The 24,146-nt window shown below is 42.4% G+C and overlaps 1 protein-coding gene across 10 annotated transcripts in view; it reads right to left on the minus strand.

The window, feature by feature from the left end:
- The window catches only part of KCNQ2 (potassium voltage-gated channel subfamily Q member 2), a 148,610-nt gene extending 125,323 nt beyond the window's left edge, over positions 1 to 23,287 (minus strand). For all 10 annotated transcript variants that reach the window (XM_067468233.1, XM_060771943.2, XM_067468231.1 and 7 more), the window contains exon 1: positions 22,608 to 23,287. In XM_067468233.1, coding sequence (XP_067324334.1) covers positions 22,608 to 22,960 — 353 coding nt within the window. In that variant the 5' untranslated portion in view covers positions 22,961 to 23,287. The remainder of the gene's footprint in view (positions 1 to 22,607) is intronic.
- Positions 23,288 to 24,146: the final 859 nt, after the last annotated feature.

Genomic DNA, 24,146 nt, shown 5'->3' on the forward strand with positions numbered 1-24,146 from the left:
AAATAGAGCAAGATGGATATACTTCTAAAGCAGTTGTAGCTGTTGGTTCCCATGTCAGTAAGACAGCAAATACATGCCAAGTTTTGGCTACTTTTACAGGAACTGGACCTGTTAGGAAGGGATTCAGGACCATGGAGAGCTCATTCGAAAGCTTAACATAAAGTGCTTTCAGTGCCTCAAAGATATTGGAGTCACTTACCGCCACAATGTCAATATATTAGTATGGTATAAGGTATGTTTTTATATTGGTTAGTGTTTCAGAAGGTGAATTGTTTATTCCCTATTTACTAATGCATTTTTATATTAGTTATATGAACCCTTCTTCCAAAGATTTCAAGGCAACCTACATGGTCCAACTTTTAGTTTATCCCACATTAACAAGGCAGATTAGGCTGAGCATACATGAAAGATGAAGGTTTGCACAGGAAACATTCAAGGCTGTAGTTTGAAATCTGTTTCTGAAGTCCTACGCATAGCATCATGGTGGCTTTACTGTACCAAATAGCAAGGTCAAGGGGTGATGGAGGGTGTGCGTTGCAATTCCATTGCTAGAAGAAACAGATTACTCCTCCTTCCATGTTGCTCCATTTCCATGTTCCAATTCTGGTTGACATCTGAGCAATTGTTGTTTACACTATCTTCAAAAGGAATAAATTTTACTTGGCTCTAAATTCAACATGATCAAAGAATGCAGGAACAGTCATTATGCTGCGTGTAAATTATCTTTAGCCACTTCCAAACTGTCTTTGTCAAAATCTTGACATGGAAAAGGGAAGGAAATCTTCTCATAATATCATCCACATGGTTCAATGTTATGGGATTTTGCGAGTTGTAGTTTCATAAGGTCTTTAAGGGAAAGATAAAGGTTTCCCCTTTAGTCTAGTCATGTCCAGATATGGGAGGTGGTGCTCATCTCCATTTCTAAGCTGAAGAACCGGCATTGTCCATAAATGCCTCCAAAGTCATGTGACCAGCATGACTGCATGGAGCGCCATTTACCTTCCCACAGAAGTGGTACCTATTGATCTACTCACATTTGCATGTTTTCGAACTGCTAGGTTGACAGAATAAATAAAATATACAAATAAATAAGAAGCTGGGGGTAACAACAAGAGCTCACCCTGCTCCCTGGATATGAACTGCCAACCTTTCAGTCAGCCAGTTCAGCAGCTCAGTGGTTTAACCCGCTGCACCACTGGGGACTCCTTAGCTTCTGCCAAAGAGTGATGGTTCTTCATCAAACAACAATTCCCATGATCAGATAGCATTGAGTCAAGGCAGATAAAGTGGAGATACTTTTAGGCAAGGAATACTCAGAGGTGGTTTTGTCAGTTCCTTTCTCTTAAATATAGACTATGGCACACGGCAGTCATTGGTGGTGTCCCATCCAAGTATTAACTGGGGCTCATCTTGCCTAACTTTCAAGGTCAGACAGGATCTGTTACCATTAAATATCCTTGAAATAAACAAATGCTGTAAGCAGATGCTGCAGTTTTAACATTTGTTTTGCAAACCTAGAGAAACACACATAATTAGGGGCCAGTTGTTAATATAATTGCATGATTAGCAACCGCATCTGGTGGGTGCCTGTTTTGCAAATGTATTACCAGTAGTTCATTGATTAATGAATACTTCTATCCTGCCCTTTCCTACAATGTGTTCAAGGCAGTTCTTCTCTTCTGGTTTTGTACTTTACAAAAGAAACCTACAAAGTAGGTCAGTCTGACTGAGAAAAAGTGACTAACCAAACATCCCAGGTAAAATATCATTTCTCAGAAATGACTAAAAACCTAGATCAGTGGTTCTCAACCTTGCTAATGCTGTGACCCCTTAATGCCATTCCATATGTTGTGGTGACCCCCAACCATAATATTGTTTTTGTTGCTACTTGATACCTGTCATTTTAGTACGGTTATAAATTGTAATGTAAATATTCGATATGCAGGATATATTTTCATTCACTGGACTAAATTGAGCACAAATACCCAATATGCCCACATGTGAATGCTAGTGGGGTTGGGGGGGGGGAGGATTGATTTTGTAATTTGGGAGCTGTAGTTGCTGGGATTTATAGTTCACCTATAATCAAAAAGCATTCTGAACTCAGCGATGGATTTAAACCGAACTTGGCACAAAGAACTCCCATGACCAACAGAAAACACTGGAAGGGTTTTGTGGGCATTGACCTTGAGTTTGGGAGTTGTAGTTCACCTATATCCAGAGAGCACTGTGGACTCATGCAATGGTGGATCTGGACCAAACTTGGCACAAATACTCAATATGCCCAAATGTGAACACTGGTAGAGTCTGGGTAAAATAGACCTTGACATTTGGGAGTTGTAGTTGCTGGGATTTATAGTTCACCTATAATCATAAAGCATTCTGAACTTGACCAACAATAGAATTGGGTCAAATTTCCCACACAGAATCCCAATGACCACCAGAAAATACTATGTTTTCTGATGGTCTTTTGTGACTCCTTTGACACCCCCTCACGACCCCCTAAGGGGTCCCGACCCCCAGGTTGAGAAACACTGACCTAGATCATCCAAAAGCACAATTTAACAGCTCTCACAACTACACTCTTGATGTAGGCCACATCTAAGGTAAAGGTTTCCTCTTGACATTAAGTCTAGTTATGTCTGACTCTGTGGGGTGGTGCTCATCTCCATTTCTAAGCCAAAGTGCCAGCATTGTCCATAGACGCCTCCTAGGTCATGCAGCCAGTATGACTGCATGGAGCACCATTACCTTCTCATCAAGATGGTAACTATTGATCTACTCACATTTGCATGTTTTTGAACTGCTAGGTTGGCAGAAGCTGGGGCTAACAGCAGGAGCTCACCCCACTCCCCGGATTCAAATCGTCAACCTTTTGGTCAGCAAGTTCAGCAGCTCAGCACTAGGGGGTCCTAGGGCACATCTACACTGCAGAATGGTTCAATGTTTTGGAATAATGGGAGTTTTACAAGGTCTTTAAGAAAGAGTGCAGGCATTTATGAAGCCATGGACTCAACCTTCCATTATGTGAGGGCTATCTGTAGCCTTTTAATAGGTTTTAGTATTTTAAATGTGCCATGTTTAAACATACAAATGACTTAATTTTTTTAAAAAAAATCATTATGCTTTATTTACTTTGTCTCTTTGTTCTTACTTTGTTCTGTTTTAAATATTTTATTCACCACCTTGAGTCCCATTATCGGGAGAAAAATGGGATACAAATAAATTAAAATATGATGCAAACAATGCAAACAAATAAATTCCAAGTGTACAAGTGTGACACATTTCCCACCTAATAAATATAAAAGTGTTTGAGCAGGTTAGCAACAGAGGAAAAAAAATCTTTTCCCTAATCCCTTCTCAGCTTTTCTATATTTTTCCCAGGCTCAAAATGCAAAGCAAATGCGAAAAGGTATTCAGCAAGATATAAGTGAATTCTTTCATGCTGCTGGGCAGCTGTTAACATTTGCTGACGAAGCCTCAAATCAGAGGCCCGCTTAACCGAAGCCCCCATATTTATGGGAGGAAATGCTGCAAAGAGAGGAAAGGAAAAGGCTAAACTAGAGATAGTGACAGTTTTCAGCAGAATCTTCTGCCTGATCCCACTTCCCAGAGCCATTATTTATTGCCGTTGCAGTATAAAACATTAAACAGAGCTAGCTCAGCTTTTTTGTTACTATTTTGTCACTTCTGTTATGGGTAAAGACATAATGCCACAAGACAGGGCATAGAGAAAATGCCAAGAACAAGTAAAAGTAGTAAGGAAGTGGGAAAGGCAAAGGATTCCACCTCCTGAAACAGTGAACAATTCACATCAGCATTTCCTAGGTGGGATCTTGGGAATGGTAGCTGGGTAACCATTTCTAAATATGTACTCTTGGTATCTGTTGAGATTTGGTTCCAGGGCTGAAATCTCATTATATGGCTTCGTAAAATGGTGCCTTGATGGCAAAACCAAGGTTTGCTTTCCAGGCATTGTATTGAATATTTTCAAGCTGAGGGTGATTAAATCCATGGACACAGAATTCTTGGATTTGGAGTACTGACTAAATTTTGTGCTATAGTTCAACATAGATCTCTATTACAGAATTGGAAGTGCTTCATCAAATTACAAATCTCAGGATTCTTTAGGGCTCCTTTTTCACTATCATATAAAATCCAGATTATCTCCTTTGAACTGGATTATATGGCAGTGTAGACTTCTAGATACAGGTAAAGGTTTTCACCTGACATTAAGTCTAGTCGTGTCCGACTCTGGGGGTTGGTGCTCATCTCCATTTCTAAGCCAAAGAGCTGCTGTTGTCTGTAGACAACTCCAAGGTCATGTGGACTGCATGACTGCATGGAACACTGTTACCTTCCCGTAGGAGAGGTACCTATTGACCTACTCACATTTGCATGTTTTCGAATGCTAGGTTGGCAGAAGCTGGGTCTAACAGTGGGAGCTCACCCTACTCCCAGATTCGAACCACTGGCTTTTCTGTCAGCAAGTTCAGCAGCTCAGTGATTTAACCCATTGTGCTACCAGGGGTTCCTTATAATCCAGTTCAAAGCAAATAATGTGATTATCTCTTTTAATTATCTGATTATAAGGCAGTGTAGCCTAAGACAGAACTATGCAATTAAAGTAGTACCAGTCTTCCATAATTCTATAGCATAGATATTGTGAGCTGGGCTTCAGCACAGAAAGGTTAATTGCCAGCTGCAGTAAATCTTGCCAACCTTACTTGTTTACATACCCTCCTAGTGACCATTGTTTCTCTTTGTTTGACAATGATATCATATCTATATACTACACATATGCCTATTTGCCCAGTTAATCCATTTATCACATATCTAGAATTCTGATCTGTTGAATATAGTGAGCAAACTACTAAGCACAGAAGGTTAATCACTAGCTGCAATAAATCTTGCCAATCAGAAAGTTGGCAGTTCGAAGCCCAGGTCAGGGTTGAGCAGCCAACTTTCAGCCCTGCTCAGTGCCCATCTAGCAGATCAAAAACGGCCATGTGAGTAGATAAATAGGTACAGCTTTAAAGCAGGGAGGTATTTAAATCACTCATAAGGAAATGCCAGAAAAATATGCCAGTGATTCAATCAAGGAAGAAGTTTATGAACAAAGCTCTTCAGCAGGGAAAAGTGCAGCAACAGCACCCCCTGTGGCTGGAACCGAGCACAGTCTCCAAGATGTTGAAGATGGGAATGCCTACATATACCTCTATCTAAGTACAGTTGTCTGTCTTGTCAGTGTATAACGGCACTGAATGTTTGCCCTATATGTGTTCTGTGGTTTGCTCTGAGTCCTCTTTGGGGTGAGAAAGGCAGAATATAAATACTGTAAACAAATAATAAATAAATAATCCTGTGAGAATTGAAACCATGACTCTGGAAACAGGGTTCGGATCAAGGACTGGCTGTTACTACATCCATAACAGGCACTTTCTCAACCACTTATATGTTCATTTTCTCCAATCTAAGCACCATTTATCTGCCATATAATCCAGATTATCAAAGCAGATAGTACACATTTTGAACTGGATTATATGAGTCTACACTGCCAGATAATCCAGTTCAAAGCAGATAGCCTGGATTTTATATGGCAATGTAGAAGCACCCTTAGTTCATCTGTTGATGTTCGCTTCTACAATCTCTCAACGATGCACCAAGAATTTCCTTGCCAAGAAAAGTTTCCTGAAAGTTTTCCTGATGCGGTGCAAATACCAAGAGCCTTCTCTTCCAAAAGCAATACACCCTTGAACTCATGACTTTTTCCCTTCAGAAACACCAATGCTGACATACAGGCTTTTTGTAAAAATAGCTGCATCAGGACTAGTGATTTCTTCCTGGCATCTCCTCCATCTGTGTAATTCTGTTAAAGCCAATTGTGGCTCCAAGTCAACAACTGGCCCTATTTCCGGTTACTCAAAAATAACATGATAAAATACCAATTTTAAAAGCATCTGAACTAGCACAGTATTTGCTTGTCCATACTCTCATCTAACAGTGCTAAAACACTTTTGCAAAGATTATGGGTCACACTTTATGGTAAGATGAGCCAAGAATAGTCGATGACCATACTGAAACACACAGTATACCCTCCAGCTGCCCCAATTTGTAAGGAAAGTCCCAATTAATCCTCTGCTATCCCACTTTTCCAGCTGCTTTTTAAAATGCCCCACTTATCTCATTAACTCCAATTTTCCCCCTTTGTTCTTGGCTTATCCAGTTGCTGCAAATTGAGGGTAAAGTGCAAAAATTGAGCAACAAACTAAGGCATTTTAAAAGCAGCTGCAGAAATGCAAAGACAGAGGAATCCTTGACACTGACTCTGCCAGCTCAAAAGATATGCTGCAAGGAGCAATGAGAGGGAAGGTAGGGGCTGCAGAAAAGCCTAGAAAAACCTTGCACTTAGGACCTAATGGCTCAAGTGTGTGTCTAATCTCCATAAGACACACTTGCCAAGAGCTGAGGAAGAAAGAATTGCAGGTATTGATTCAAAATTCCTGGCCAAAGCTTTGACTGCAGGCCTCTGCATTTACATAATATGACAATATTTCAGATGGAAGTGATCTGTATCAGTAAGTAATGCTACAATTGCACTGCATTCCTACACACCTTACTTGGGCTTGGGTCCTACTGAAGCCAATATTTTTGAAATGGCATGTCCTGGATAACACTCTGGAGTGTCTGTAGTATGAAATATGACTTTTTTGAGCATCAGCAACTTAAACCAATTTAACAATAATTTTTCTCCTGCCCAAAACATATTGGAAACTATTGTTCATAAGGGAGGCTGAAGCTTTGCAAAGAACTCTTTTCTACTTAAGGCAAGTGTGAATGTTGCAACTGGCCAGCTTGGTGGAGGCTCCTTCTTTGGAAGCTTTTAAACAGAGGCTGGATGGCCATCTGTCAGGGGTGATTTGAATGCAATATTCCTGCTTCTTGGCAGGGGGTTGGACTGGATGGCCCATGAGGTCTCTTCCAACTCTTTGATTCTATGATTAGCATTGAATGGCCTTGCAGCTTCAAATCCACCATGTCAGAATACACAGAGAAGCCATTGAAATCTACAAGCATGTGGACAATTCCAACAGAAAGGAGGAAACCATAAAAATGAACAAAATCTGGCTACCTGTATTATTATTTTTTTTAAAAATCTAAAATCAGGACAGTAAATAAAGAGCAACATTTAAAAAAAACAGGGAAATTCCAGACAGGAAACAATCAGGGCCAGCGAACACCTTCCAAAAAATGATTCCCCCAGGCAGGAATCAGCCAGGCTTTGAAGCTGCAAGGCCATTCAATGCTAATCAAGGTGTTGTAGGTTTTTCGGGTTATGGCCATATTCTAGAAGCATTCCACAGATAAACCCAATTTTTCTAGTTTCCAACAGACTGCACAGCCTCAGAGGATGCCTGCCATAGATGCAGGCAAAACATCAGGAGATAATACTTGTCTGTTGGAGCTAGGTGTGAATGTTTCAACGGGCCACCTTGATTAGCATTTGATGGCCTGACAAAACTCAAGCAAAGGGAAACTCCAGACAAGAAACCTCTCAACAAAGGATCCCCCCAAGCTGTAACAAGCTACACCTAAAATCTGTCAGGACATCAAATGCTAATCAATGTGGCAATTGAAACATAAACACCTAGCTCCAACAGACAAGAGTTCTTTTTCCCACCCTGGACACTCTACAGATATATAAACCCTGCTTGCCTACTTTCCAACAGACCTCACAACCTCTGAGGATGCCTGCCATAAATGTGGGCAAAACATCAGGAGATAATGCTTCTGGAGCATGGTCAGACAGCCTGGAAAACTCATAGCAAGCCAGTGATTCTGGCCATGAAAGCCTTCAACAACACATTAAGCAAAAAAAATGTTGTATCCTCCCTAAGCCAAGGTAGTTATAGTAATATTTCAATATGCATGTTTTCCAGAAATCATAAACATTACGAGGCACCAATTCCCTCCTGGGCACACAGAAGAGTGGGTGACTTGAAAGCACCACAAGAAGCAGAGTCACTTCTCTGGGACATGCAAGTGCAGAGAAGAGCAAACCACAGACCACTTACTACAATGCAACCTGAGCCCTGCCACATACACAATAGAGGACCTCTCACAGCAACACCAGGGGTGCTCAAAGTGGTCTGGGGATGCAGGGAGTCCATGAGGATTTAACTGGGGTGATTCTTGCAGTTTCCCTGAGTTTTGCTCTTCCTCCAGTTGAAATCCACCATTAATCCTCCATTCATATGGCCACTCCTTAAAACTCAGATTCAGTAGTTTTTCTCTCGGGCTGTACCAACTGCCCATCTGCTATGATCCTGGAGCGAACAGCAGTGCCTTGAAAATAATGCCTTGTATGAAGTATGTTCGCTTTTTCACACCACTGAATTGTCATTTTCTTTGAATATGAGCTCCACTTTCCCACCATTTCTGTATTTAGGAGGCATCTTTCTGTTCAGAAAATGATCCTTGCCAAGCAGGGACCATATAGTCAACACAGTGATGTCAAACACTATGTGGTCAATCAGATTTCACCAGTGTAATGACATCATCAATTGCAACCCAAGCTAATTTAGAATGAGGGCAATCTTTTTTTTAATTAACCACATATCCAGAATGTGAACATCTTTCCCCTTTCTGCCCTTGATTTCTTTTACAGATTGAGTATCTTTGATCCAAAATGCTTGGAACCAGAAGGACTTTGGATTTTGGAATGCTTACATTTTGCATAATGGGATATTCTGGAGGTGGGACTCATGCAATGACCACATAAAAATCACAGAATCATAAGAGTTGGAAAACACCCAAAGGACCATCCAGGCCAACCCCAATCTGACGTGTGAGAATACACAATCAAAGGACTCCTGACAAATGGTCACCCAGCCTCTATTTGAAAACCTCCAGAAAAGGAAACTCCTCCAGATTCCCAAACTAACACTGCCAAACAGTTTATATCATCAGGAATTTCTTCCTAATGTTTAGATGGAATCTTTTTTCCTTCAAATATGTAAATATGAATTCTCTCTCAGCCTTCTGAGCATGGTGAAGTCTTCGTCTCTGGAGGTCTTTAAGCACAGGCTTGATGGCCATCTATCAAGGGTGCTTTGGTTGGACTGGATGACTGGATCTCTTCCAACTCTTGGATTCTAGTCTTCTTTTCTCCCAGTTAAACCCTTGTGCCAGCAGGACTGAAGACCGACAGGTTGAAGGTTTGAATCTGGGGAGAGCAGATTCCCTCTGTCAGCTCCAGCTCCCCATGCAGGGACATGAGAGAAGCCTCCCACAAGGATGGTAAAACATCAAAACATCCATGCATCCCCTGGGCAACATCCTTGCAGATGGCCAATTCTCTCACACCAGAAATGACTTGCAGTTTCTCAAGTCACACCTGACACCAAAAAAAAAAGTTAAACGTACCCAGCTCCCTAACCCATTTGTCACACAACTTGGTTTCCAAGCTTTTGATCCTTTTGATTGCTATTCTCTGGACATGTTCTAGCTTGTCAATATTCTTCTTGAATTGTGATGCCCAAAACTGGACACAATATTCATTTTTTACACAATATTCAATGAGTAGGTGATATCTGGCCAAAGCAAAATAGAGTGGGACTACTGCTTCCCCCAATTTAACTATCTTCCCAATTTGGTGTCATCTGCAAATGTGATAAGTATGTTTTCCATTCCACTGATCAAGTCATTGATAAGTATGTTGAACAGCAGTGGGTTGAGGACAGAATCCTGTGGCACCCCTCTGGTCACTTCTCTCCAGCATGAAGAGGAGACACAGGGAAGCACAGGATCATGCTCTATCCATAGAGCCCAGTTTCCTCTTTATCGCTGCCATTAGTGATGAGTGATCCAAGTCACTGCCTCTTACCACATCCAGTCATGACACCAAAACTGAGAAATCAATCAACTGGCTGCAGTCTGACTGACTAACTCCAAACATTGCCAAATGCTTCCGCAAAATGCTTCTTTCTTGACTTAAAAATTGTGTCACCAAAGCTTGAGTCTTTGCTGGAACTGGCATTTATCATCTCTTTCTCACTTATGACACCCATTAATCATTTGATGCTTTTGAAGTTAAAGTCAGGTCCACAATTGTAGCACTGTGCTCTTGGGAGTCAAAAGATTTGCTGTCTGGCAAATCCAGGAGCTCCATTCTGAACTAGAGTAGCCTGCAAAAAAATCCAGGGATTAGAAGAGGTATCCTGATATATGCACATGATTTCAGATGAGTTTACTCCAGTTTGGAATATATCACCTTGAGCAAATCAGCAACTTTTCTGAATCCAATAGAGAAATACTACTTAATAGTGTAATGTGGAACAGCTTCTCCCAATCTGGAAAGATTAGTAAACCATGAACCAAGTATCCTACTTCACTGAGTGAAAGAAGTGCAATTCTGTCACCCATCCTGATAAACAAGGATCTGAACCAAATGGGAGCTCTGAGCAAGAAGCCTATATGAGCAAGTGCCCTCTAATATACCTTGTCAAGGTTGTCAAGGTAATGTGGTGAAGTACACATGGGGGAATCTCCCATCAAGCTAACATGTTTGTTAGACATTTTGACTATAAGTTAGGTGTCACTTCCTCATGTATAGCCTCCTTTAATATAGATGATGATGATTTATTCCACACTTTTTATCTCCACAAAGTTGCTACCATAGTGTCACCCTGGAGGATAAATCTTTTTCTTAGAGAAGATATCTCTCCAGGAATTTCTAGGTACTACTCCAGGCAATTTGGTGATATGTATGCTGGAACCAGACATCAGGTTCAGTTGTATTCATGGTTTAAGGTAACTGCAATCCAGCAGGGAACATATCCCCATGTATGCAAGGGTCTTACTGTACAGGTGCAGTTTGTTCTTTGGGAATAAATTTCCTGAAACTAAGAAATACAATTCAATAGGGATACAAGCATTTTTCTTCCAAGACTAAGAACAAGCCACGAGAATAAAGACGAAGATCCACCCAGAGTAAAAGTGTTCTTGCCATACATCAAGGGAACAATTGACTGCATAGGGAGGCTGATGAGGAAACACAACATACAAACTATCTACAGACCCACCAAGAAAATCCAACAAATGCTACGTTCAGCAAAGGACAAGAGGGATCCTCTCACTTCTGCAGGAGTCTACCGTGTACCATGCAGCTGTGGACAAGTCTACATAGGGACCACCAAATGCAGCATTGCCCAAACATGAATCAAGGAACATGAAAGGCACTGCAGACTACTTCAACCAGACAAGTCAGTCATAGAAGAGCACCTGATGAACCAACCTGGACACAGCATATTATTTGAGAACACAGAAATGCTGGATCACTCTCACAACCACCATGTCAGACTACACAGAGAAGCCACTGAAATACACAAGCATGTGGACAATTTCAACAGAAAGGAGGAAACCATGAAAATGAACAAAATCTGGCTACCAGTATTAAAAAAAGCTCTAAAATTGCAACAGCACAACAACAGAGAGGAAGCAGGCAGGGACATCTAATTACCTCTCAACAAAAGTTTGCTCCAGGCACAGTCAGCCCATTGTATGCTAATCAAGGTGGTCAGTTGAAGCATTCACACCTAGCTCCAGCAGAAAAAAGTCCTTTGTCTCACCCTGGTCATTCTACAGATATATAAACCCTTTTTCCCTAGTTCTAACAGACCTCACTACCTCTGAGGATGCTTGCCATAGATGCAGGTGAAACGTCAGGAGAGAATGCCTCTAGACCATGGCCATACAGCCCGAAAAGACCTACAACAACCCATTTTTCTTCTGTTTTTTTTTTTCTGTGCAAAGCCATGTTAAGTTTCCTCTTCATGTGCTGCAAGTCTGACCTTCAGTCTTATGTGTTCATAGCAATCCTAGCTACTCCCAGTCTTTAACTGAAAGAACATCTCTGATACAATTTGGATGATACAATTATTATTATTATTATGATTATTAGTAGTAGTAATTTACTTTATTTATTTATACCTTGCATTTCTCACCCTACAAGGGACTCAAATCGGCTTACAAACTCCGGCAAAAAATCAATGCCACATAATAAAACAACAATAAAACAAGCCATATCAAACTATAAAACAGTTAAAGCATATAAACAATTATATGTTGTAAAAAAACACAGCAGACTAAAAACATATCACAGTGTCGAGTCTTGGTTTCCATACTTATTGATTTTCCCATGGTCATTATTCAAGCTGTTGAGGTCGATTCCATGATATCCTATTCTCCAAACGCCAGGTCTTTAGCCTTTTCCTGAGAACCAAGAGGGATGGGACCAGCCTGATGTCACTGGGGAGGGAGTTCCACAACTGAGGGGCCACCACTGAGAAGGATTTATCCCCTGCTTTTAGCCTATAAAGCCATAAACGGTTCCAGTTCAGCTTACCTATCCGAACGCATCTCCCTCTATGAACCATCATGGACGTTAAGATCTTCTGGGGAGACCCTGCTCTCAGTCTCACCTCCTTTGCAGGTGTTGTTGATGGGGATGAGAGAAAGGGCCTTCTCTGTGGTGCCCCCTCAGCTGTGGAACTCCCTCTCCAGTGAAATTAGATCAGCGCCCTCCCTCCTGGCTTTCAGAAAGAGAGCAAAGGCATGGCTGTGGGACAAAGCCTTTGGTCAGTGAACAGTGCAAGAACTGAACAGGGAATGTGTGCAATTGAATTGGAATGGCTTCCAATTACAATTTTGGACTATGTGATTTTAATATTTATACTAAGATGTTTTAATTCTATATTTCAATGTCTAAATGTTATTTATGCTTTATGTTTTAATATGGTTAATGTTTTTAATGTATAGTTATATGTTATTGTCTTTGATTTTCACATGTATGTAAAGCATTGAATGTTGCCATTATTATGTTGGAAACTGCTTTGAGTCCCCTCAGGGGTAAGAAAAGTAGTATATAAATCCAGTAAATTAATAATAATAATGCAGCAATAAAACAATGCAATATTCTGAAGGCAGTTCTGCAGATGATTCATATATCTATGAAAGTTTTATTGATACCTATCACTTATTCCAAATACTATTTTATGCAGCCTGGTTCACATGGCAAAGAGTTGTTGGGATTTCCATTCAGTTCAGAGCACATTGTGGCCCTAAGTCAGTCTTCAAGCTGGAATGTGTCCAGAGGAGGGCGACTAAAATGATCAAGGGTCTGGAGAACAAACCTTATGAGGAGCGGCTTAAGGAGCTGGGCATGTTTAGCCTGAAGAAGAGAAGGCTGAGAGGAGATATGATAGCCATGTATAAATATGTGAGAGGAAGCCACAGGGAGGAGGGAGCAAGCTTGTTTTCTGCATCCTTGGAGACTAGGACGCGGAACAATGGCTTCAAACTACAAGAGAGGAGATTCCATCTGAACATGAGGAAGAACTTCCTGACTGTGAGAGCCATTCAGCAGTGGAACTCTCTGCCCCGGAGTGTGGTGGAGGCTCCTTGTTTGGAAGCTTTTAAACAGAGGTTGGATGGCCATCTGTCAGGGGTGATTTGAATGCAATATTCCTGCTTCTTGGCAGGGGGTTGGACTGGATGGCCCATGAGGTCTCTTCCAACTCTTCGATTCTATGATTCTATGATTCTATGATTCATTTTACTCATCAATAAAATAGCAATCAGGCAGCCATTGTTATCGGACAGGACTAATTCAGCTTCCATATATACTTTGATGTCAAAAATTAGGGCCATAGTGAGTTACAGAAATCTTCCATTAGTGTTACTGATTACTCCAATCATCAACCCATTCAACTTCCCTGCATACGCAACTATTTTTACACTGAAGAATAAACAAGAATTCTGTTTTTCATTGTGTATTTTGAGCATTGGAGTATAACTCTGGAGACCAGGTTCAATCCTAGTTTGACCATGTAACCCACTGGATGATCTTGGGAAAGTCATGCTTTCTCAGCCTCAGAGAAAGGCTTGCCAAGACAACTCTGTAATAGGGCTGCCAAAAGTCAGAAATGACTTGAAGGCACATAGCAAGAACAATACATGGTTCACAGTGACCACCAACTAAGAATTGTTCTTCATGTGTGACAGGGAAAGTTGGTTGCATCTAGTATTTTAAAAATTCCATCATAGCTTTTTCTAAGGCCTCCCTGGTGGTGCAGTGGGTTAAACTGCTGAGCTGCTGAACTTGCTGACCAAAAGGTTGGCGGTTCGAATTCGGGGAGTGGCATGAGCTCCCACTGTTATCCCCAGCTTCTGATGACCTAGCAGTTCGAAAACATGCAAATGTGAGTAGATCAATAGGTTCCACTTCTGTGGGAAGGTAATGGTGCTCCATGCAGTCATGCTGGCCACATGACCTTAGAGGTGTCTACGGACAATGCCGGCTCTTCAGTTTAGAAATGGAGATGAGCACCACCCCCCAGAGTTGGACACACAACTAAACTTAATGTCAAGGGAAATCTTTACCATTTTCTTAGCTTTTTAAAAATTCTGAGTTTTGAAAAGAAAATCTCATGCCTAGTGAATCAGCTAAATTTTTGATCAGTGGAATCATGTTAGTTTAGACTGATGAGATTTTTCACTCAATTATTTCCCAGAATCATATAATCATAGAATCCTAGAGTTGGAAGAGACCTCATGGGCCATCCAGTCCAACCCCCTGCCAAGAAGCAGGAATATTGCATTCAAATCACCTCTGACAGATGGCCATCCAGCCTCTGTTTAAAAGCTTCCAAAGAAGGAGCCTCCACCACACTCCAGCGCAGAAAGTTCCACTGCTGAAGGGCTCTCACAGTCAGGAAGTTCTTCCTCATGTTCAGATGGGATCTCCTTTCTTGTAGTTTGAAGCCATTGTTCCGCGTCCTAGTCTCCAGGGAAGCAGAAAACAAGCTTGCTCCCTCCTCCCTCCTCCAAAGTTGGCTGTTTCCTAATCAGAAGGGTGGTGAATTCAGTCCAGATTTTGGGCCAGAATTTTGTAGAACTAGATAGCTTCAGCACGTTGGATCACTCTTCTGAAGTTAGGTTTTCCTAGAATTAAATGGGAATAGGCCATCTGAGGGAGTGAGATCAGTAGCTGATGATTCTCGCATAAGCAGAGTTGTGGATCTGCTGCAGGTTTTAGTCTTAACTTTAAAGGAATTATCCAAGGCAGATTGGATTCAGCTTTTTGGAAAGTTCTATTAAAGTCTAGACTCAGATTCAGAAAAGGTGTGCATCTATAGTGTAGAATTAATGAAGTTTGATGCCACTTTAACGACCATGGTTCAATGCTATGGAATCATGAGAGTGCTAGTTTTACAAGGTCTCTGCCCTTCTCTGATAAAGTGTGTTGGTGCCTTGCCAAACTACAACTCCCGTTCAAGATAGGGGATTCTGGGAGCTGTATTCCAAAAAAGAGCTTCTCCGCACTCTGTGCCACATTTGCATTTTCAATCATTCACACATGGATTTCACAAACACATTGGTCGCTAAAGTATAAACCACAAGGAATGCTCTTACAATATACTGCCTTTTGTTTTTATTCTTCCCCTTTAAAAAGTATATATATGTGAAAAAGCAAGTTTTGACCTTTTGTCACTTCTCACCTTTTTCCCTCCTCACTACTAAAAGGTGAGTTTCGCCCCCTCAAAAGCATTCTAAAGGTCAGGTAAATGTCTACAGTTCCACTCCAAATCAAGACGATTTCAAGGGAGAAATGTTCAAAAGCCTTCATGAGCAATTCAGTCTGCTTTCCTAGAAACAGAATCTACAGATTTCCCAGTTTTCTTTTGGAATAACAACCTCTTTGGGATTAGTTAACACAACATCACTCTGGAGCACACCAGTTTACAAAATGGCAAGGCTCCAAAATGCAATGCCCCCAGATGCTTTTCGATGCCGTTGCGAATGCAAAACCACAAAGCTCTGGGTGGAAATGCAGGAGACTCAAGTCAGCACATTACGGATGCTGTCTTGAAAACCAAAGGGGGAAATGGAGAAAGGCATAGCACACCAACCAAAAAACAAATCTCCAGGTTTTGATATCCATCTGGGGGCAGGGGGGGGGCATCATTTTAATGGGGCTACACCAATGTCAAAACAGCTGTAGCCGAAACTCGGATTCTTCCTGGTACAATACCAAATTGGTATTGTATCTTTGCTTATGTTGGAATAAGCCCACTGAAGACAGCAGAACTTCCTTCTGCATAAACATGTATAAGCTTGGCCTGGCTCATTGTTTTTACACTTCAGCGTAGACTGTTTCTCACATGCACCCAAACACATGCATAAACATTCACATCGAACAATATGCATTGTTTACCCATAAATATAGTTACGATGAAATGACTCTTAAATCCATGTGATACACCGATAACATACATCACCAGCGAGTGATTGATTAATATCATATTATTGTGTTCTGTTATTACATTTTTATTTTTATGTAATCTCTTTTTTTCCTTATGATTTAATTAAAAACACACAGGAATGTGCACACTCATTTCCACCGAGGAAACAAGATGCAGCCACAAACACCAGAATGTCAACATCTTGCCTTTTGCTGCTTGTATTACGCACACATGCACACATATAGGGTTTTTTTTCCCCTTTCCTTTCTAGAGTCATCTCTCCAGCATCTGCAGAGTAAAGTGGATAAATATGGCAAGTGACAAAGATGCCTTGCATCTTCTTCCCAACCCTGGTGAAAAGCTAATGAAAACAGAGGTGATGAATGCATGTGATCAGAAATTTGGGAAGGGAGGAGGAGGATGAGTGTAGGAAACCATCAACTGTGAACCAGAAGGTTTTCTGTGCCATTCAAGCTTTGCAGCATCACTATGGTGATATCTAGCAAAGCAACTAGGTAGCAAAGCTGCTCCACTTTTTCAATCCGGACTAATCCAAAACAATAACCATAAAAGTAGTTGTCCTTTTAGACCCAGGCTTTCCAGTACACACTTCAAAAAATAAAGACCCTATGGAAATAATAATGGAGGGATATTGGGGTTCAGTTCCCTGCAGGAAGCTTCATTCAATGGGTTGCGTCTTAGGTTCTCCATTTTCCCTGTCTCTATATTGGATCAAATGGTGATCAACCATGAGGATGAATACAGGGAAGATTGGAAAACAGCATGAACATGAGAAGTGCTGAATCAATGATAAATTTAGAACTGCAAGAAGCTCTCAAGCTGGGAACACAACATGCCAAGTTATTCTTGCATCTTATTCCTCCAAATGGTTGCAAAGGAAGCTACTGACATGGGAAAAGCTTAAGCACCGATACCTGTCTTTTTACTAGAAGAGATGAATACACAAGCGTAGCAAACACAAATGCCCTGAAAATGTCTTCGTTAGATCACACCACCTAGCTGTTTTCTATCTGCCACCAGCATGTCTCCTTTTCCCAAAACAGGGCAGGCTAGTATGGAAAAAATTACTAGATATACATAATAGTCCCAAAAGAATGTATTGTCGAAGGCAATGCTAATCAAGGTGGTCAGTTGAAACATTCACACCTAGCTCCAGCAGACAAAAGTCCTTTGTCCCACTCTGGTCATTCCACAGATATATAAACCAATTTTCCTACTTCCAACAGACCTCACAACCTCTGAGGATGCTTGCCATAGATGCAGGCGAAACATCAGGAGAAAATGCCTCTAGAACATGGCCATATAGCCCAGAAAAACCTACAACAACCCAGTCCCAAAAGACTTGCATTCAAATCACACTGAGGAAGAAGGTCCACTTAGAACTGTGAAGCACACAGCTAGGTGAGGATAGATGAAACAGGGTTGAAACAGTCAGGTTGCATTCCTTCAGCTGAGACTAAAGCACCCTCCTCGCATCTCTCTGTTTTTGTAATTTGTCACCATCTCATATTGAGGCATGTAGTTCCACAGGTGAATTGTGCATTGGTCAAAACATGAGATCCCTTGGCTTGCCTTTACCTTCGTCTGTGGTGTGTGTGTGTCTATGTATATGTATGTATGCATATGTATGTATATGTGTGTTATGTGTGTGTATGTATATATATGTGTATATATATGTATATGTATGTATGTATATGTATGTGTATATGTGTGTGTGTATGTATGTGTGTATATATATATGTATATATGTATATGTGTGTGTGTGTGTGTATATATATATATATATATATATATATATATTACTATCAATGGCCAATACCTGTCTGTGTTGTTCTTCACTGTGTGTAAAAGGCATTGAATGTTTACCTCATCTGTGTATATTGTAATCCACAATATGGAGAGATAAAGCGGAATATAAATAAAGTGTATTATTATTATTATTATTATTATTGCTCGTTATTATTGCTTTGACCATGACATTGGTCACTCTCAATGGATGACACTCAGGTGCATTCTTTTATTATATGTAAGGGAAAGAATGAGTCATTTTTATGATGTGTAAAGGAAAGAATGAGTCTCTCACACCCATTTTTTGCACATCCACTCTCAACGTCTGTTTTTCAACAAGCTATGAATCAACACTTAATGCGCACATGTCCCTTTCATGCACACCAACTGGCCAAAATCAGGCACATTTTGCAGAGAAAAGCTGACCTACAAGTCAACATAGAGGCAGAAAAGGTGGGGGGGGTACATGGGAGGAATGGCAAAATAACATGGGACATTACTCAATTATTTTGCAACTGAGGGATAGGACAGCTCCCAAGGCTGCTCCGCTTGAGGCGGATTGGAGCAGGTTGAATGCTATAGACAAATATGGTGGAGGCAAAGAGAAAGATGCAGGGAAGGGGTTAAAATAGGTGACTGGCAAGCTGGAGCCGGAAGGATGCAAAGGAGAAAGGGATGCTGGTGACGAAAGAGAGCTCTCTTGAGCATCGCCAGGCACAGATGGCATGAATGTACAAAGGCAATAAGAGGGAAGGAAGGAGGCGGCGAGACCAGGAAAGAGCCCTTGGGTTCCCCAGAGAAGGAAGAGAGAGAAAAGGAGAAAGGACAGAGTTATTGACAAGGAAGACTAGAAGGGAAAGACAGAGAAAGGAATGAATGAATAGAAGGGCAGAAGAATAGAGAGAAAGAAGGAAATAGGGATGGAGGGAAAGAGAGAAAGAAGGGATGTGGAGAAGGATAGGAGGAAAGGAATTGAGAGGCAGAGGAATAGAAGGAAAGAGAAGAGGAAGGTAGGGAGAAAGGAGGAAAGAGGGGTGGAGGGTAAAGGAAGAGGGATAGAAGAATGGAGGGACAGAGGAAGTGGAATGGAAGGGCAGAGGGATAGAAAGGAAAGAAGTGTAGAGGGACAGTGAATCCCGTTCCACACAGCTGAATAAAACCCCACATTATCTGCTTGAATTGGATTATATGGCCATGTGGACTCAGACCCCTTCCAGACAGGGCCTATATCCCAGGATCTGGTTCCAGGTTTTCTGTTTATCCCAGATTATCTGGCAGTGCAGACTCATATATTCCAGTTTAAAGCAGAAAATCTGGGATCAGATCCTGGGATATAGGGCCTGTCTGGAAGGGACATTAGATAACTCAGTTCAAAGCAGATATTGTGAATTGTCTGTCTTGATATTTGGGGTAATAGGGTAATATGGAAGGGCCCTGAGGGAAAAAAGAAGAGGGATGGCAGGTACAGAAAGAGAGAAAGAGAAGTGATGAGGACAGAGAGATAGAGAAGAAAAGAATGGAGGGATAAGAAAACAAGAGTGGAAGAGGAAGGGAGGCAAAGAGAGAGGAAGATGGATGAAGGAACAGAGTGTTGTAGTCCAGCCCTTGATTGTGCCTGTATCTAATGTCACTAAGGATCATGAGCTTTCTGGGCCTGTAAGCCAGCAAGAGATGTTAAGTCCTGAAACAGCCATCTTTGTCTCCAGTAGCTGGTGAAGGCCACATTCCAGAAAGGGGCTCAGATGTTGTTAAAATCCTGTCCCTACTTTAAGTTCAGTACTTAACGTTCAGCCTGCTTATCGTCCACCTCAACACTTTAGATGATACTATTCCCATCCCTGTCTATTTGATTGTTTCACTTTCCCTGTGCTCCTTTCAAGATATATTGCACTCATGGAGCCTGAACCTCAGCTGTGTTTTCTCTCAGCCATTGTTTGATATTGTCTACAATTGTATTTTATCTGATGTTTTTAATTATTATGTTCTATTTGTAATTTTTGGACTTGTCCCTTGTAACTCGTCCCGAATCCCCTTGGGGAGGTGGTTGGTGGGGTATAAAAAAGAAATTATTGTTATTATTATTGTTGTTGTTGTTGTTGTTGTTGTTGTTATTATTATTATTATTAAGAAGAAGCCTTTTGCTAGGGAAGCAAGGTCAGAGGCTGAGATGAGCTCAGAGGATGAAATTCCAGGTGGAGAACCTGATGAAATGATAGATAGGAGACTTAGGTTTTGTGAACTCAGAGCCGCCCAGCAGAATTTGCAAAGCTCACAGTGCTTGTTAGCGAAAAAGTCATTAATTATCAGGTTTTGAGGGAAGAAGGCATGATTTCATGTCTATATTAGAGAGGTGAGAGGGATTTTTCATGCTGCCTTTAGTATCCTACACTGGATGTCTTGTCCTGGATTTTGAAACAACTCTTGTACCTTGAATCTTATGGACTTTTATTTTAGATGCAGATTGTGACATTTCTACTATTTTTGTTGAACTGTTTTTAATCTACAATCAACTGTTTTGCTGTTTTAACTTGAACTGGAGTGTAGTGGTTAAGGACACTTAACCACTACTAGAGGGGCTTCCTGCCCTGGAGTACAACATCACAGCTGTTGTACACTAAGGTGGATGTTTTGTTTAGATTTATGATATTATAGAATTTGGTCTGATTTTGTGTAGTTTAATTTATTGATGTAAGGTTTAATTTACCGATGTTAGGTCTTAATTTGATGCTAGGCTTTATATGTGGGGGTTTTCTAGGATTTTATGTGAGCATAATGTGTTTTATGTAGATATTGAATGTTTACCGTTGTTATGTTGGAATCCATCCTGAGTCCCTTTGGAGAGATAGGGCAGACTACAAAAAAAGTTTTATTTTTATTATCACACTAGAGAAAAAAATCCACTTAAAATCTGGTTTCTGCCTCCTGCAGAATTCTAAAGTTCATAGTTTAGGAAGGAGCTTTTAACAGCCTCACTAAACTTCTGCAAGAGGCAGAAACTGGATTTTAGTGGATTTTTTCTCTAATGTGATGAAGACAAGTGGAAGGATGGAGTGAAGGAAGGAAAGAGAGATGGGGATTGAGAGGATGAAGTGGGAAGGGATGGAGAAAAGGAGAAAATAGGAAAGAGGGACTGAGAAAAGAAGAGGGATGCACTGTGACTGAGGGGTAAGTAGTGTGGTTCATCACACTAGAGAAAAAATCCACTTAAAATCCGGTTTCTATTTCCTGCAGAATTTTGGGGTTTGTAGTTTAGTGAGGTTGTTAAAGGCTCCTCCCTAAACTACAAATCCCAGAATTCTGCAAGAGGCAGAAAGCAGATTTTAAGTGGATTTTTTCTCTAATGTGATGAAGACAGGTGGAGGAATAGAGAGAAGGAAGGAAAGAGAGACGGAAATTGAGAGGGGGAAGGGATGGAGAAAAGGGGAAAATAGGAAGGAGGGAATGAGAGAAGGAAAGAGGGATGAATTGAAGGGACTGAAGGGTGGATAGAGCAGCTCATCACACTAGAGAAAAAAATCCTCTTAAAATCTGGTTTCTGCCTCCTGCAGAATTCTGGGGTTTGTAGTTTAGTGAGGCTGTTAAAGGCTCCTCTCTAAACCACAAACCCCAGAATTCTGCAGGAGACAGAAACCAGATTTTAAGTGGATTTTTTCTCTAATGTGATGAAGACAGGTGGAGGAATAGAGAGAAGGAAGGAAAGAGAGATGGGGGTTGAGAGGATGAAGGGGGAAGGGATGGAGAAAAGGGGGAAATAGGAAGGAGGGAATGAGGTAAAGGGAAGAGGGATAAACTGGACTGAGGGGTGGATAGACGGGCTCATCACACTAGAGAAAACATCCACTTAAAATCCTGGTTTCTGCCTCCTGCAGAATTCTTGGGTTTGTAGTTTAGGGAGGCTGTTAAAGGCTTCTTTCTAAACTACAAACCCCAGAATTCTGCAGGAGGCAGAAACCAGATTTTAAGTGTATTTTTTCTCTAATGTGATGAAGACAGGTGGAGGAATAGAGAGAAGGAAGGAAAGAGTGATGGAAATTGAGAGGGTGAAGGGGGAAGGGATGGAGAAAAGAGGAAAATAGGAAGGAGGGAATGAGAGAAAGGGATGAGGGATGAATTGGACTGAGGGGTGGATAGAAGGGCTCATCACACTAGAGAAAAAAATCCACTTAAAATCCGGTTTCTGCTTCCTGCAGAATGCTGGGGTTTGTAGTTTAGGGAAGCTGTTAAAGACTTCTTCCTAAACTACAAACCCCAGAATTCTGCAAGCGGCAGAAACCGGATTTTAAGTGGATTTTTTTTCCTCTAGTGTGATGATGTAGAGTGACTCCTGCTCTGTGGATGGAAGACTGAGGCATGGCAGTGGCTTCTTGCTCTGCAGGGGAGAAGGGGAGATGAATGAGGGGGGAAGGCCCCTTGAGGGCCAGGGTGCGGGGGGTGCAGGTGAGACCTGTGGCCGCCGGTGAGTCCCCGGAGCCCCCCCCCCCCCTCCTTACTCACACGTAAGCGTGGTAGATGAAGGCCCACCCGCGGGGCCTCTCCAGCACGTTGTAGAGGAAATTCTGGAGCTTGCGGTAGAAGGCGTTCCTCTTGGGGGGCTTCCCTCCGGAGACGGCGGAGCGGGGCTTGCTGAGGATGGAGCCCCGCTTGGAGCCCCCTCCTCCGCCGCCCCCTCCGCCCAGCCCGCCTCGCCCCCCGCCCTCGCCTGCCTCGGAGCCGGCGATGAGCAGCGCCCCGTCGCGGGTGGAGTCCGGAGGGCCGGCGTCCAGCCCCACGAAGCCCACCTTCAGCTTCTTCTCGCCCGAGGAGGCGCCCGGGTAGCCCACGCCGCCGTTGCGCGACTTCTGCACCATCCTGCGGAGGAGGAGAAGGAGGAGGAGGAAGAGGAAGAGGAGGAGGGGGTGCTATGGCTGCGGATGTTTCTCATCGGAGGGGCCGGGGTCGTCCTCGCCAAGGCGGCCTCGCAGGGAAAGAGGGGCGACCCCCACCTGGAGGGGGCTGCGGCATCGCGGAAGCGGGGGAAGGAAGAGGACCCCTCCGGGAGGAGGAGGATGAGGATGCTGCCTGCCGACGCCTCGCCTTCCTTCGCCAAGCAGCAGCCGGCTGCAATCCGTTCCGCGGCTCCTTCTGCCTCCCGTTCTCTCTCTTTCTCCCTCCCTCCTTCCTTCTCTCTCTCTCTCTCTCCCCCTCCCCTCCCGTTCTTTGCTTTTTGGCGCAGCTCCGCCCCTCCCTTCCCTCCCCCTCCCTCCTTTTCCTCCTTCTTTAACCCCTTCGGGGCCTCCTCTGCCGCAGCCGCGCCTCCTCTTCAAGCCGCTAGTCCTCAAGGGATCGGGAAAGGCACCAAGGCGCAAAGGCGCGCTTCCCAAGGAAGAGCGGAAAGCGGCTGCATTGTTCTAACCCGGGGTGGTAGAATTATCGTGGGAGGGGATGCCATTGCCATCGCCACCTACTTTCTTCAGGCTGCTTTGTCATGAATTTATTTATGGTGTCAGGAGCGAACCAAAACAGTTGTATTGCATTAAACAAACAAATTATAAAGTTTGCAGACTTGGTATTCTATTAAATGTCCTTTGACCAGTAGCTGACCACTTGGAGTGCCTCTGGTGTTGCTGCAAGAAGATCCTCCATGGTGCATGTGGCGGGGCTCAGGTTGCATTGCAGCAGGTGGTCAGTGGTTTGCTCTTCTCCACACTCGCATGTTGTGGATTCCACTTTGTGGCCCCATTTCTTAAGATTGGCTCTGCATCTCGTGGTGCCAGAGCGCAGTCTGTCCAGCACCTTCCAAGTCACCCAGTTTTCTGTGTGCCCAGGAAGGAGACTCTCAAACCCATTAATTGAGGCTCTGGGTTTGAGCCTGCCACTTTTGGACTCTTGCTTACTGAGGTGTTCCAGCGAGTGTCTCTGTATATCTTAGAAAATTATTTCTTGATTTAAGTTGTTGACATGCTGGCTGATACCCAAACGGGGTGGACCAGAGATGTCACTGCCTTGGTACTTTCAGTATTGGTTGCTACTTCCCAGTGGATGTCAGGTGGTGCA

Source organism: Anolis sagrei, chromosome 4 (assembly GCF_037176765.1).
Source record: "Anolis sagrei isolate rAnoSag1 chromosome 4, rAnoSag1.mat, whole genome shotgun sequence".
Taxonomy (NCBI): Eukaryota; Metazoa; Chordata; class Lepidosauria; order Squamata; family Dactyloidae; genus Anolis; species Anolis sagrei.